Here is a 14,867-nt window from a genome sequence, read left to right on the forward strand (position 1 = left end):
ACGCTGCACAAGTAAAACAATACAAGCGTTCTTTGAACTTTGCATCAACGACTACCATGCTAAAAAGACAAGTGAATGAGAAAATGCTTGAAATTAAAACATTTTTGATAGAGAACACAAGAATTGGAACAAACTCAAATTCCCCCATATACAATGTTTAATCTAATTTGAAAATAAAAACTAAAATAAGCCCACAACCCAAGGACTGTGATATCAACTTCCACAAAAAAGTTAAGTTGCAACAGCGCATCGTCAAGTAACATCAACATTTTACTTCTCGAAACAAATCAATGTACAGAGTGCGTATCCAATATTTTGATTTAACTAATCAACTGTTATCGTTAAATTTTTGGTTTTAATTAACAATGCCAGCTTACCCTTTAATTGTACAATTTCACAATTCTTGCTTTAATTTGTCTTCTTTGCTTTTTTCTAAAATTACCGGTTGAAACCAAACGGTCAGCAGGAGGGGTGGTGTTGGGATGGTGTTGAACAAAATCCTCTGAGCTCTAGTTACACAAATTGACGCGGGATGAAGAAATAAACGCAAAAGTTTGAACTCGTTCTATTCGCTACCGTTCTTGTTTTTGCTGCTAGAGTTAAAGACTGTTTTAGAATATCTGTCGAATGTGGATGATAAGTTGTGACAAGTTTGCAAACTGTTGAGTAGTAATAGTTTTTCTTAGTTTGAGAAAGGTGAATTGATTTCCAGAGATTTGAGTTAACACTACAATGGTTAGAGAAAGTTTTTTTTTTTTTGCTTGCTGAGTATTGTTATGGTAAAAAGGACTAGTGTATGTTTGAGTGTGTATGTGTGCCTGTGTGTGTGTGTGCTTCAAAGCGTTTCGTTTTACTTCCAAGAAATGTGCTTTCTACAATCCAGCCTCGACATGTTTGTTCAATATTCAGTTTGATGTTGTTTTTTGTTAATAATTTCTGGTGGGACAGACTTTCTCATCTCGGCTCGCTATTTGAAGACGGTATTTTTTTTCCTGGTAATTTTGCTATTGTTGTTCTGTTTTCTGGTTAAAGTTGTGCTGTTGCCTGACTTAATTGACTTGACGGATTCTTTTCACTATTATTTTTGTGGAGAGCAGCTCTCACTCTGGTGTGGTTAAAAAACTAATGTATGCTAGCAAAATCAGTTTTTGCGCTGTATAGCTAAACAACCATTTCGTTTTGTAAGATAAAGCTTGGAAAAAGCAGTACTCAATTGAATTTGTTGATTTGTGGTTGAGATCATTGATAGTAAAATATACAAACGAGCTAGAAAGCTTGTTTTCTTTTGTAAATGTTATTGCATGAAATTATCACTGCTGAACTGCAACACGTTTGAGTTTTGAACTGTTAGTTTCTTAAGAGGTTTGAACAGATTGCCGGAAATTGAAACAAATAGATTGTCGACTAAACTTGCAAAAAACATGCTGTTAAAGTAAATGATTGTATTCGTTTCTCTGAACAGTGATTTAGAAAATTATTTCAAACTATAGTAAAGTAATTGCAATTTCTCAGTCATTTTCGTGAACAGAATACAGTTGATCTGTAAACGATGTACGTTGAATCTATCGCAGCATTGTACGTTTGATTTTACTTAAGCCTAAATTAAATGCAATGCTATTTGCATCATGTACAACAAGCTCGCAAACGTCCTAACAATAATGTACCTATATGATATGTGCGATTGCGCAGTGCAATGTGAGCTTCAAACAAATTACAAATTACAACTAAAAACCGAAGACTTGCTATAATGATTCAACAATCCACTCTTAGATTTGTTTAAAGATTGTTAAGCAAATAAAACATATTGTAGTAATAAATAATAAAAAGTACAATAAACTTAAAAAAATATAGGTTTAAAAATTTAACTATACAGTCCAGACTCGATTATCTGAAGACTCGATTATCCGAAGGTTTGTATGGGTATGGGACGGAAAACAAATGACGAACAAAAAAAATGTTTTAGTTTGTTTCATTTGTTTTAAACGTCTAATTCGAGTTTCGACGCTATTTTGGTAAATAGTTGATTGCATTTGAATAGTGAAATGCATTTTTCAATGTTTCGTCCCCACCATCTAGGATTTAAAAATTTTAATTCTTTTAGAGTAGTTTAAAACTAAATTAGGAATCATACCTAAGCTTGACAAACAAAAATAAGACAAAGAAAAAATATTTTTTCCTGATTCGATTATCAGGAGTAAAATTTTTCCAAGGCCTTCGGATAATCAAAATCAAAAAACACATTGTTAAAAAAATCATTACTCTGCAATTTTAATCGACCTTAGCTGTCTTGGACGCAAATGATGATAGAAAAAAAAAATTGAGGACTGAGAAATTCAGGCTAATATGTATTTGAAAAAGTCAAATGAAACTTTAAAATGTCGGTCTGACGGTGTTTGGACCAAAGGGTGCATTAACAAGATTCCGAGACACGATATTTAAAAAAAAACAGGGTTTTTTCGAAGCGTCGCTCGCGGAAACGGGATTTTTTTGTAAATAATTTCTATATATTACTAATTTTCATACAGACATAATTATATGACACCGTAGAAAGAAGATTCTGAACGAAATTTTGTCTCATTCATTTTATGCTAAATCCATAAGCTTTAACTTAAAGTTTGATTTATTCTGCCAGCAAGAAATCATTTTTAAAAACTTGGTGTAAGTTTTTTTTTATTTTCACTAAATTTAAACTAAAACTTGATCAACAGAATACAGTTAAACTTCGCATAGTGCGCAGGCGTTACGCTTTGTATTTCTTCGATTACTCTAAAACGACATAATATTTTTGCAATCTTTTTGAAGCAATTTGTTCGTCTTGTTCCAATCTACAATTAACTTCAAAGAGATTGCAAAAATATTATGTCGTTTTAGAGTAATCGAAGAAATACAAAGCGTAACGCCTGCGCACTATGCGAGGTTTAAGGTGAAGCCGTTGATCATTTTCGAAGGAAATTGATTATCACAATAAAATATCTATATATATATAAAAAATTTCGATGGTTTTGTTCGAACGCGCATCAGTTGAACACGGGAGGTCGGATCGGAGCGCTCTTTGCTGCGTTGGGTTCGTATAAGCTCAAGGAAGGTTTTTACGCTAATAAGTTGACACTTTGGCCACTATCAGACCGATTCCGGAACACCGCCGTTTGTATGGGAAAAGTTGCGTAAAATCAAATTTTGATCACAGGAGGCTGAATAAGCAAACAAGCTAAAAACGTCAAGAAACCAAAAAGGGCAGGACGAAGTTTGCAGGGTACGGCTTGTTCTGCATAAAAATTCAATTCAACGAATTTCAGCACTAAAAGGAATCAGCATGTGCCGGGTGTTGAGTTCTTCAAGTCACTGAAAGAATTTTCGATCTAAATCAAATGCGTTTAAAAATTTATATAATTTTGTGGTACAATCATTGACGTTCTAGTTAGCAATCATTGATTAATGACGATTTCCATAACTTTACAAAGCATGGGATAATCGTTATCAAAAGGAATCAGCATGTGTAGGGCACTATTCTAAACAACTTGTTGTCGTCCCGCCCGTGTGGATCAATCGGACCGCGCACTGGACTCACAATCCAGAGGCCGACGGTTCGAATCCCGCGGCAGGCGCTCTAAAATTCTTTGTGTAAATATGGGTATTCGGCGCCGTCGCTCCGTGCCATACTTTCATACACTTAGGAGCCCAGGGCGGCGAAGTCCTTGTAGATAAAAAGGAAGACACTAGTGGTTGGTACTAGCAATGGTGGCCGACAGCTATAAAGTCAACTTCGTTTTTCGTTTTGTTGAAGGAATTTTGTCAAAATATTGAAAGCTTCGCAAAATGTATATCTTTGAACGAAAAATCATGACAATGATGGAAGTCTTCACGTTAACTGTATTACACGGAAAAGAGATCTCTCACTTAATTGCAAATAAAATTCGCTATTTCCATTGCCTCTGGCTTCTGCCTTGCAAGAACTAGCAAATTTCCAAAACAATTTTGATATTTTATATTAACAACTAACTTTAGCCAGGAAAATGTGTAATATGGGTTGAAAAAATATCAAACTCAGTTCTCAGCGACTACAATTACCATGCCCGAAATCTCATCTCCCAACTGTCACTGCTTCTTTCTCCGTAGCGTGATTCTCGGCACCAAGAATAGCCAGTCCTAAAGCCAGTATCTATCTCGTGTTTACACTCTTCCGTGGGACATTCTCTTTTTCTCTCTCATTCCCTCATTCACAAACAAAACAAACATCTAGAGTCTTTTTGTAAAGGTCCTATAAGCTATTGTGTTTCATATATTTGTAGGACCTTTTCAAGAAAAAATTGTAGACATGAAAAAAAAAATTCCAACGCAGTTTCACGGGACGTAATAAGTGGTCGATTCCCAATCCACCTCTCGCGTTCTTTCATTCCATGTTTTTGATAAAACAAAAGGATCTCCGGCGAGTGTGCGTGAACGAGAAAAAGAGTACGAGTGAGTTTTGTTTGGCCATTAAAGTGACACGACGTAGGTCAAGGTGGTCCGAATCATGACATTTTTCGTCGATTTTCGCGAAAAAAAACACATTGTTAAAAAATCATTACTCTGCAATTTTAATCGACCTTAGCTGTCTCAGCGACTACAATTACCATGCCCGAAATCTCATCTCCCAACAGTCACTGCTTCTTTCTCCGTAGCGTGATTCTCGGCACCAAGAATAGCCAGTCCTAAAGCCAGTCTCTATCTCGTGTTTACACTCTTCCGTGGGACATTCTCTTTTTCTCTCTCATTCCCTCATTCACAAACAAAACAAACATCTAGAGTCTTTTTGTAAAGGTCCTATAAGCTATTGTGTTTCATATATTTGTAGGACCTTTTCAAGAAAAAATTGTAGACATGAAAAAAAAAATTCCAACGCAGTTTCACGGGACGTAATAAGTGGTCGATTCCCAATCCACCTCTCGCGTTCTTTCATTCCATGTTTTTGATAAAACAAAAGGATCTCCGGCGAGTGTGCGTGAACGAGAAAAAGAGTACGAGTGAGTTTTGTTTGGCCATTAAAGTGACACGACGTAGGTCAAGGTGGTCCGAATCATGACATTTTTCGTCGATTTTCGCGAAAAAAAACACATTGTTAAAAAATCATTACTCTGCAATTTTAATCGACCTTAGCTGTCTCAGCGACTACAATTACCATGCCCGAAATCTCATCTCCCAACAGTCACTGCTTCTTTCTCCGTAGCGTGATTCTCGGCACCAAGAATAGCCAGTCCTAAAGCCAGTCTCTATCTCGTGTTTACACTCTTCCGTGGGACATTCTCTTTTTCTCTCTCATTCCCTCATTCACAAACAAAACAAACATCTAGAGTCTTTTTGTAAAGGTCCTATAAGCTATTGTGTTTCATATATTTGTAGGACCTTTTCAAGAAAAAATTGTAGACATGAAAAAAAAAATTCCAACGCAGTTTCACGGGACGTAATAAGTGGTCGATTCCCAATCCACCTCTCGCGTTCTTTCATTCCATGTTTTTGATAAAACAAAAGGATCTCCGGCGAGTGTGCGTGAACGAGAAAAAGAGTACGAGTGAGTTTTGTTTGGCCATTAAAGTGACACGACGTAGGTCAAGGTGGTCCGAATCATGACATTTTTCGTCGATTTTCGCGAAAAAAAACACATTGTTAAAAAATCATTACTCTGCAATTTTAATCGACCTTAGCTGTCTCAGCGACTACAATTACCATGCCCGAAATCTCATCTCCCAACAGTCACTGCTTCTTTCTCCGTAGCGTGATTCTCGGCACCAAGAATAGCCAGTCCTAAAGCCAGTCTCTATCTCGTGTTTACACTCTTCCGTGGGACATTCTCTTTTTCTCTCTCATTCCCTCATTCACAAACAAAACAAACATCTAGAGTCTTTTTGTAAAGGTCCTATAAGCTATTGTGTTTCATATATTTGTAGGACCTTTTCAAGAAAAAATTGTAGACATGAAAAAAAAAATTCCAACGCAGTTTCACGGGACGTAATAAGTGGTCGATTCCCAATCCACCTCTCGCGTTCTTTCATTCCATGTTTTTGATAAAACAAAAGGATCTCCGGCGAGTGTGCGTGAACGAGAAAAAGAGTACGAGTGATAGAGAGAGAATATTGTTGCTGAGAATTACGTGATAAACGAAGAGAGTTCACAAGCTATAGTGACGGTCGCTATACCCACTGATATTTTGGTGCAGGAATCATCAAATGATGGGGATTTCTATCAATCATTTACAACACTGTGTGAAATATTACATCTAAAATATATAAACTCACGTCTTTTTATGTGTAATGTTCCTTATTCCACATGAATTCGCCCACAGGAAATAAATGTATAAAAATCTGTCATAGTGGATTTACTACAAACAATATAATTTTGCTCGTGAAACTAGTCAGAGAAAAATATATTTGTGCTATGTCTCTCTTATGCCATCAAGCGATCCATGATGTGATGGTAGCATGTCGGATTAACAACCACAAAATTGATGGTTCAACTCTCGTTCCTTCTAAAATTTAATTTATTTTTTTTACCTTTGTGGATACTATTTTAAAACATCGAAAAAATAAAGATTGTTCTTTCAAAATAATCTCATGGCGGCTGTATTTCGAAAACTGGAATTTTGTGTTTGTTGTGAAAGACTTTTAAAATGTGAAATAAATTAAAAAACTGATTTTTTTTCGCAGAATGAAATTTGGCGGACTTTTTAGGTAGTATATTTAAAGGCCATAAAAAAATTAGGGAATGGAGACATTTAAAATTTTAAATATTATTAAAATGCATTTCTCAAAACATCAAAATCTAAAAAAAAAATATTTGAAAATAAAATCGAAAAGGTGATAGAAATCAATAAAATTAAATTTTAAAAGTGAGGAAATCTTCGTTAGGAACCAACTGAGGAAGCAAGTATGAAGCTCTTCGCACGAATAAATCGCTGGCTTATCTTTTTTTTTACATTTTTCAACAAAGCAGTTTTACCATAACTCACTAAATATTTTAGAACATGTTTTCCTTTCTTTTATTATTTTGGCCGTGAACTTCGATATTTTTTGTTTCTTTTGCTAGTCTTGCCTCGTAACCGCGCTAATCATTTTTTGTAAAAGTATTCCCAAAACTAGTATCACGCCTTTCCGTTTCAAAAACTGTCTGTAATGTGTTGTTATGTTTATGTATGTGTATGTTTTTTTTGTGTATGTGTGTGTGCTGAATCGATCCATTACCAACTATGGCTTTCTTAATACTGTATAGAAGCACCCAAAACCGCTTTTGCAAAACTTCGTATTCGTCGCTCGATATCTTCTGCGCTCATTGACCTCGGGCTTTTCCGCTCCGCTGTAACGGCCATTCTACGTTGAGGATCTCGTCCCTTAAAAATATCCTCCCTGATGTCTCGCGGTCAAACCTGCTACTCTCCTCGCTTGCAATTAACTACTCTAAAAAGTAAACACCGAATCACTACTGCACAAGAGCTACGGATAAAATATGTCTGTCTCAAATGGTTCGCGTTCCCTTGATTCTTTACTCGTATTTTTACAGGACCATCCAACTCGTCGTCCACTTGCGCGCAATTATCACCTGGTAGCAGCAGCAGCCGCCGCCGCATCGCGTAACGGTCGTAATTGTCTGACCTTTTTATTTTACAGTGCATGTGCGCCTTACATTCTGCTGTACAAAGTTGAGGATCAACCTGGCAAGTTACCTTACGTACTGCCCGACCCGGCACTGCTGCTGTGGTGGTTGTTGTGACCCCCGCCGTGGTTCAGATTTCGCTGGTTCAGGACATCGTCCACCTGGATCAGCTGCTCGATGGGAATTAGCGATAGCTCTCCGCCCGGGGGTGGCGGTGGAAGGGCGTCCTGAAAGAAGCATCGGAAATCATAAAACACTGTCCAATCGACTTGCTCCCACAATCGACCTACCCTAGCTTCCTGGGCGGCCTTTTCGGCACGTTTCGCGCGTTGCTCCTTCAGCTTCAGCGAGAAGATCGCCACCGATCGGGCCCGCTTGACCAGACTCTGCTTGATGCGGGACTTTTTCGCGGCCAGTTCGGCTGCGGCTTGAGAAAACAAGGACAGAAGGAAATATTTGGACAATGTTAAACAGAGGCATTCAAGGTACGGATGCTCATACCTTTGGCCGCTTCCTCTTCGGTTTGGGCCTTGACGGATGGTGCGCTCGTACTGGTGCCGGGCTGATCGACCGTTTTGGGTGCCATGTTGTTCCACGAGGGGGCTGCCTTCATCAGCTCCGAGTCGGATCCGGAGGCCAGTTCTTGTTGCTGGAAATGTTTGAACGTTGTTTAGAGGGTGATCGGACAGAGAAAAGATTCAGCGAGTAACGACACATTTAGCAATAGTCTACGAAATTTTGAAATTTGGTTACAAGATGTTCTCAAATTATTCACGAATTATTACCAGGAGCCAATCAACGGAGATAGAAATGAGTACACATTTGCTGTTCAAATACGGTGTTAATAAATAGTTAAGATTGCGGAAATATAATGTACATTGCACAACATTAACGGAGATAATTATAAACAATGTAAAGCTGATATTTGAACACTATCCTACACGTTTATTGATTCCAAAGCCCAGAAATATATATCTTTTGAGCCATACTGCATCATGGTGCAAAATCTAGTTTAGGAGATAAACATTTATGAAAAAAAAATCGTTTGGAAAATATCAAAAATCTGGACAAAAAATACTAATATCATTTTTTGAAGCAAAATCGAATTTGTGATCGAAACGTACATACATCTGATTTTTTTATTATTTTTATAAGATGTACTGCCGTTCTACGCATAATTGTCCCATGTCAGTTTTGGCCGATTTTGACTTTATGACACTTTTGAGTTTAGTTTTACGTATACTTTAAGAAAAACACATAAAATCTGGTACTTTGTTCGGAAACTCATTAAAAACAACACCAAGTCTGTTTGTCCCATCGTTAAACTTCTACGCATAATTGTCCCACCAAGTATTTTCTTACACGAAATCATTAGTTTTACTAAGTATTATGTCTTTTTAACCTGTTGTATAGCAAGAGAATCACAACTAAGGGTGATAAACTGCTAACTGGGGCGATTAGGGACACATAGGGCGAATAGGAACCCACGGGACAATTATGCGTAGAAACACAGAAATCGGTCGAAAAATTTCAATCGCGTTTTTCTCAGTTGCACTTTTTTTAACATGGGACAATTATGCGTAGAACGGCAGTGTACCGTTCTCAAGTTACATCCACTTTTGGATATTTATTTTCGATTTCTTTTCGTTTTTTTTTTTTCATTTTTAAAAATACACTCAACCCCCGGTGGTTGGTCACTTTTTCGTTTGACACTTTTTTAGTTTGTACCCCGTTGGTTGGTCAAAGTCAAACTAAAAAGTGACGAACTGTCACTTTTTACACGGCGCTCACGCACACTATTAAAACAAACAAATGGTAGTGTGTGTGAACTCCGTGTAAAAGGGGTGTCAAACTAAAAAGTGACCCCGTTCGTTTGACAACAGTTGGTGTCAAACCATCGGGGTTTGAGTGTAATACTTGCTCAAATTGCCCGATTTTCTAAGTTTCAGAGAAAAAGTAAAGGAAATTTTCTCAGTGCAAATTTCGATAATTTCCAAAAAACACTATTTTTCAAAAAATCATATCGTCTAAATCAGATTTTGTCCATCACGCACTATGGCTCAAAGTATGTCTTTTTTAAACATATAAAAAACCGTAAATTGAAAAATACATATTTTGGGAATACAACTTTTAGTTATAAAAAGCTAAATTTAAAAAAAAATCATATTTTTTCCGTGTAATGTTCACGAATCTACCATTAGAATTTTACTGATTCGATAAACACAAATTTGATCTTAAAAATAAACAAAATGAATAAAACATTTAAAAAAAAACTTCGTGATTTTATTACCCCAGTTTCTTTGAAGATCTTCAGGGAAACCGAACTTAGGATATTTGAAACTTCGTATAATCGTTTAAGCATACAACGATTATAAGTATACCAGACAACTATTTTCTAATAACTTATGCTTTTGGTTTTGGTTTGAAGCTGTCAACTGTTTTTCGGTTTGTTCTGGAGGTCGTATCGGGGTACTCCGATTTAGATGAAACTTTCAGCGTTTATTTGTCTATACACGAGATGAACTCATGCCAAATATGAGCCCTACACAAGACCTAACTTGTTTCCAATACTTCAAATATACGAGGAATTTCCCGAGGATTTCGAATATGTCAAAATTGAGACCAAAATGTTAATACCGTAGGCTTATCGTCCATGAAATTCCCTACATATTGGGGTTTTAAAAATATTCATTTCTAACAGTTATTTACAAAAGCTTTGAAAAAATGTCCAATCTGGGATGTTTATGGCATTTTTGAAGGGCTTCAAAAGACCTTTAGAATGCGAGCAATTGTAAGATTTTTTACGATTTTTCGAAATTTCAATGTCCGTTTCACCCCACTTCTTTTTGTCGTAGAGGGCTTATATTTGGCATGAGTTCATCTCATGAATAGACAAACAAACTCTGAAAACATCATCCAAATCGGAGCACCTTAATACCTATGATACATTAGTGAAAAATTCGCTCTTAAAAAAAGTCAGTTTAAATCCTTTGCGGTCTTGATAAATGTTATTGCGCTCACGGAATTATAAACCTTGTTTTTGCATTTTACAAAACATTTCAAACTTAATTTTTACCTCCATTCAAACCCCACAACGAATATTTGATTTAAAGAAAATTAGCAATCAACACTTTATTACACTGAACGGGGTAACTTTCTAGTTTGACACCCTCTTTACACATGGCTCACACTTACTTCCAAACGTTTGGTTTGATAGTAAGTGTAAGTCCCGTGTAATAGTGACGGTTTGTCACTTTTTAGTTTGACTTTGTCAAACCAACGGGGTACAAACTAAAAAGTATCAAACAAAAAAGTGATCAACCACCGGGATTGAGTGTATTTCAACACTAACGACATTATTCGAACACTTTTTTTTGTCAAACGGTTGTACATTGAATAAGTGCATGATGTTGTTATAGTATAGCGAGGTGTGTATCAAATTAACAAACATTGTATCAAATGCGAGTAGCAAAGCATAGCCTTTATTTTGGATTGCCAGATCAATCAATTAATTTTTGTCATTGTCTTATATTAGATTTTTTAAATATAAATTTGTGCATCGCAAACAGAATTGTTACCCAAAAAAACTTATCTGCCGCTCTACGCATAAATGTCCGCGCTATCTCAATTTATCATTATTCGTCCCAGTCAGTGTTGAAAATCCGACGACGAATCCCAGTTAACAGTTCTGGACTTTTTTTAAATGATCCAATAAACCAAATTTTTATTTTTTGCTTTTTGGGTGATTTTGAATATCCCTGACATAAGGCGGTTTCAGAAACACCCAAAAACCAAAAATTAAAAATTTACTTTATTGAACCTTTAAAAAAATCTAGTGTTTATCTATATTTTTTAAGATCTTTCCTGCATACAGATCACATTTCACAGAATCTACAGGTGGGGAGGATACGAGGACATACGCAACCAAACTCTACGGATTCTTTTGCTATACAAGATAAAATATAATAAACTGTTTCGTATACATTTATAGTCATATAACAACAAATCTGTGTGGAACAATTATGCCTGGCCTTGATTCTGTTTCAAAAGCTCTTCCGATTTTTCTCACATTTTCAGAAAATGCATTTCATTTATCTTAAATTCCGATTGCGATAGATCAACATAGTAATAAAGGCTACACTACAACCACGACCACTGTTTCTCGTGGCTTTTTCAAAACACCAGATAAATGCGAACATGCTGCGGCAAGAAGGATAAGGAAGGACGGAGCTTGCGTTTGCTTGTGTGTGTGAGTGGGTGTGCAGAAACTGAACGTTACCTTCGCTACAATACAGTCGGTGCTTCTGTGAATAATGGAAGGATCGGCCGCCTTCAAACGTTTCGCCCACTCGGCGCCTCCACTGGGCCCGATCGTGAGATGATGTTCGGTGTGCTTTTATTTCAGTTTTGATTTGTTTGATGTTTTTTGTTGATTTTTTATTTCAAACAAAATTATAAAATTTACAAGAGAAACAAAAAAGAGGAAAAAAAGAGTGCAAATCCACGCAGGTTAGTACGGCAGGGTTCGTTTGCTGGGAACTGACCTTCATTCTGCTCACCTCGATGTTGGGCATCCACTCCTTGGACCGGATGCGAGGCCGGAAGGGCGGAATTTCCGCTATTCTAGGTGGTGAGGCGTTCACCAGGCCCAGATTCTGGGGGCTCTGGCTGACGGGCGAGTGCATGGTGGAGTGTGCTTGCTTGCGGAAAGGTGGAATCTCTGGAATCTGGATAGGCTGCGACGAAACTCGGGGACTCATCGTTTCACTGAAATGGGACGCCAGACGGAATGGTTAGTACACTTCCGGTCACGTGGCAGCGGGCCAGCTTCGGAGGCAGCAAACATTCATTCGCTCTATGGGGTTATTGCTCGTTAAACCAGATTATTAAATGGGCGATAGAGTTACTTAGTTGATTGAGGAAAACAATGGAAGTAAAAAACACAAAGACTCAAACTGACAGTGAAATTTTGAAAAATGGTATGCAGAAGGATTTGCTAGCAGCTAAGGAAGAAAAATTCAGGCTTAAAGAAAACACTAATTACAAAATAAAACAACTAGATTTGTGATTTATAGAACAGGTAAAAGAGTCAAAAAACTCGTAAAAACCATACCCGAGGTTGATGCTTCGCTTATCGTAAATACTATAACTGTGCTTCATCGACTGTCCCCGGAATGGCGGAATTGCAGCGAGCTTAATGCTTGGCTTCATTGGGCATGCACTATAAATGTAATTATAAAAAAGTGTAGCGAAAAATGCCGGCGAGAAAAACGGGTTAAGAAAAACACACAGGAACAATGGGATCAGATGAAAAGTTTTGTTCAACTTTTTTGCCGAAATATAATCGAATTGTTCCTGTTAAAAACGTTTACGATTTATTAGCTACAATAACGTTACATCAGCAATATACACAGCACATTGAACAATTATTAAGACATTGATATGCGAAAAAAGTTTCAAATAACAAAATCAACATGTAAATTATTATGTGACGTTTCACAAAGTACAATAAAAAAACGGGAATAATTTTCAAAACTCAAACAAAAAATGTAAAATAATTTTCGATACTGATTATTTTGGAATTGTTAAAAATTATATTATTTTTTGAATTGTTTTGCAATTTGTTTAAAACTTTTCGAGAGATTTTTCTTTGAACAAAAACGAATCTTTTTTATATTTTGTGTTTTTTTGAAAATCTTGTTAAACCAATCAAAATTGTAAAATATCTAACACAAGATTAGACATAATTTTTACGATGTTTTGATGAAAATGTATGTATTTTCGAAAAGATCGAAAACTTGATGATCAAAATGTGAGCCATATTTTTTTTCTGTTATGAAAATGCGTATTATTTGTGAATTCCATGCACAAACAAAATGAAAAAGCCTAATTAACTTCCAATGCGAACCATGAAAATTATTTTTACTAAATTAAGATAAAATAATTGTACTAAACATTATAACATTTCAATGTGTATTTTGGAAAGCAGTTATTTTATATTGTTTTAAATAAACTAAAAGCATGTTACTTTGTCGTGATTTATGAGTATGACTTTAAGAAACATTCTCAATATTTTTTTTAATTTTTAGGTTACAAAACTCGCAAGCCAATTGAAAGCATAAACCAAAGCGCAAGCAATTTTCAATGTAAAAACAAACCAATAAAAAAATGACGATGACGATGACATTTCACTATTCACATACAACATCGGTTTGTAGAAACAACCAAACAAAAAAGACAACAAGAAGTAAAAAAGTATGTCATACCCTGAGTTCTGTGTAGATTCTAATGCAACAGTTTGTGCTGATTGACCACTAAGGGGAGAATCTTGGAGAGGTCGTAATAATACTGTGCTGGTCTATGGAAAATAATTGGACATTGTTTTTGGCATTTGTTATTGTTGTTGTTGTAGGCGTTTGAATTGTATTGGCGTTTTTTTTTTTGTTTGGCAGCCAAATTTGGAGAACAAAAAGCGGGGAAATATTTTGTTTGATTGATGGATTTTGTTGGCAGAGAAACGATAAAAATACAATTAAATATGTTGAGAAACAGTTGAAATATATTAAAAATAGTAAAAATGTACATTTATTGTTAGCAGAATGGGCTGATATATGTGTGGAATGAAAAATAAAGGCGAAAATCAATGTTAAGGAAAAATTCTTGAACAAAAACTATGTTAAAGTGAAATGCTGATTAAAGAAACCCAATTACGATTTTTGGTTTACTTTTTTTATTAATTTAAAGGAAAGTTCAAAGTACTTTCCGATGCTGCAATAACCCAGAAGGATATTTTTTCCAACGACAACAAAGACAAGCTCAGAAAGCATTTTTTTTTAAATCACGAAATTTTAAAATAAAAATTACCTTGATATTGCAATATTTGGAAAACAACATCCAATTTCCCATAAAATGGCATGTCTCATGATTTTTGAACAGTTGAAACGAAACGAAATAACGGCATAGGTCTAATATTAAACAAATCTTCTTATGTAAAAAAAATCGAAATTATCGGAAAAAAAGTTCGCTGCGAAAGCGAAAATTCTAGACACTGTACCCTTTACCATATATAAGGCTACCAACTCTTGCTTTGCAAAAATCCGTACACTTAGCCGATTTGACCCACGGGCATAACAAACCGTTAAAAAAATATTTAGAAATTTAGAGAAAAAAAACTACAATTTGTAGCTTATGACTTGGACGCTTAAAAAAGATTTTAAAAATAAACCGTAGCTTGGAGCACAAAA

General features: G+C 35.9%; 1 protein-coding gene across 8 annotated transcripts in view; it reads right to left on the reverse strand.

Annotated features, from left to right (window-relative positions):
- Positions 1–252: 252 nt before the first annotated feature.
- The window catches only part of LOC120422875 (anoctamin-8), a 59,609-nt gene continuing 44,994 nt past the window's right edge, over positions 253–14,867 (reverse strand). For 4 of the 8 annotated variants that reach the window (XM_052707594.1, XM_039586456.2, XM_039586453.2 and 1 more), the window contains 7 exons: positions 13,890–13,981; positions 12,737–12,844; positions 12,183–12,390; positions 11,903–12,016; positions 8,125–8,272; positions 7,914–8,050; positions 253–7,850 (listed from right to left, as the gene is read on the reverse strand). In XM_052707594.1, the coding sequence (XP_052563554.1) occupies positions 7,695–7,850; positions 7,914–8,050; positions 8,125–8,272; positions 11,903–12,016; positions 12,183–12,390; positions 12,737–12,844; positions 13,890–13,981 (963 nt within the window). In that variant the 3' untranslated portion in view covers positions 253–7,694. Of the gene's footprint in view, positions 7,851–7,913; positions 8,051–8,124; positions 8,273–11,902; positions 12,017–12,167; positions 12,391–12,736; positions 12,845–13,889; positions 13,982–14,867 lie in introns of all 8 variants that reach the window. The other 4 variants (XM_039586445.2, XM_039586473.2, XM_039586478.2 and 1 more) reach the window with 4 other exon arrangements.

Source organism: Culex pipiens, chromosome 2 (genome assembly GCF_016801865.2).
Source record: "Culex pipiens pallens isolate TS chromosome 2, TS_CPP_V2, whole genome shotgun sequence".
Lineage (NCBI taxonomy): Eukaryota > Metazoa > Arthropoda > Insecta > Diptera > Culicidae > Culex > Culex pipiens.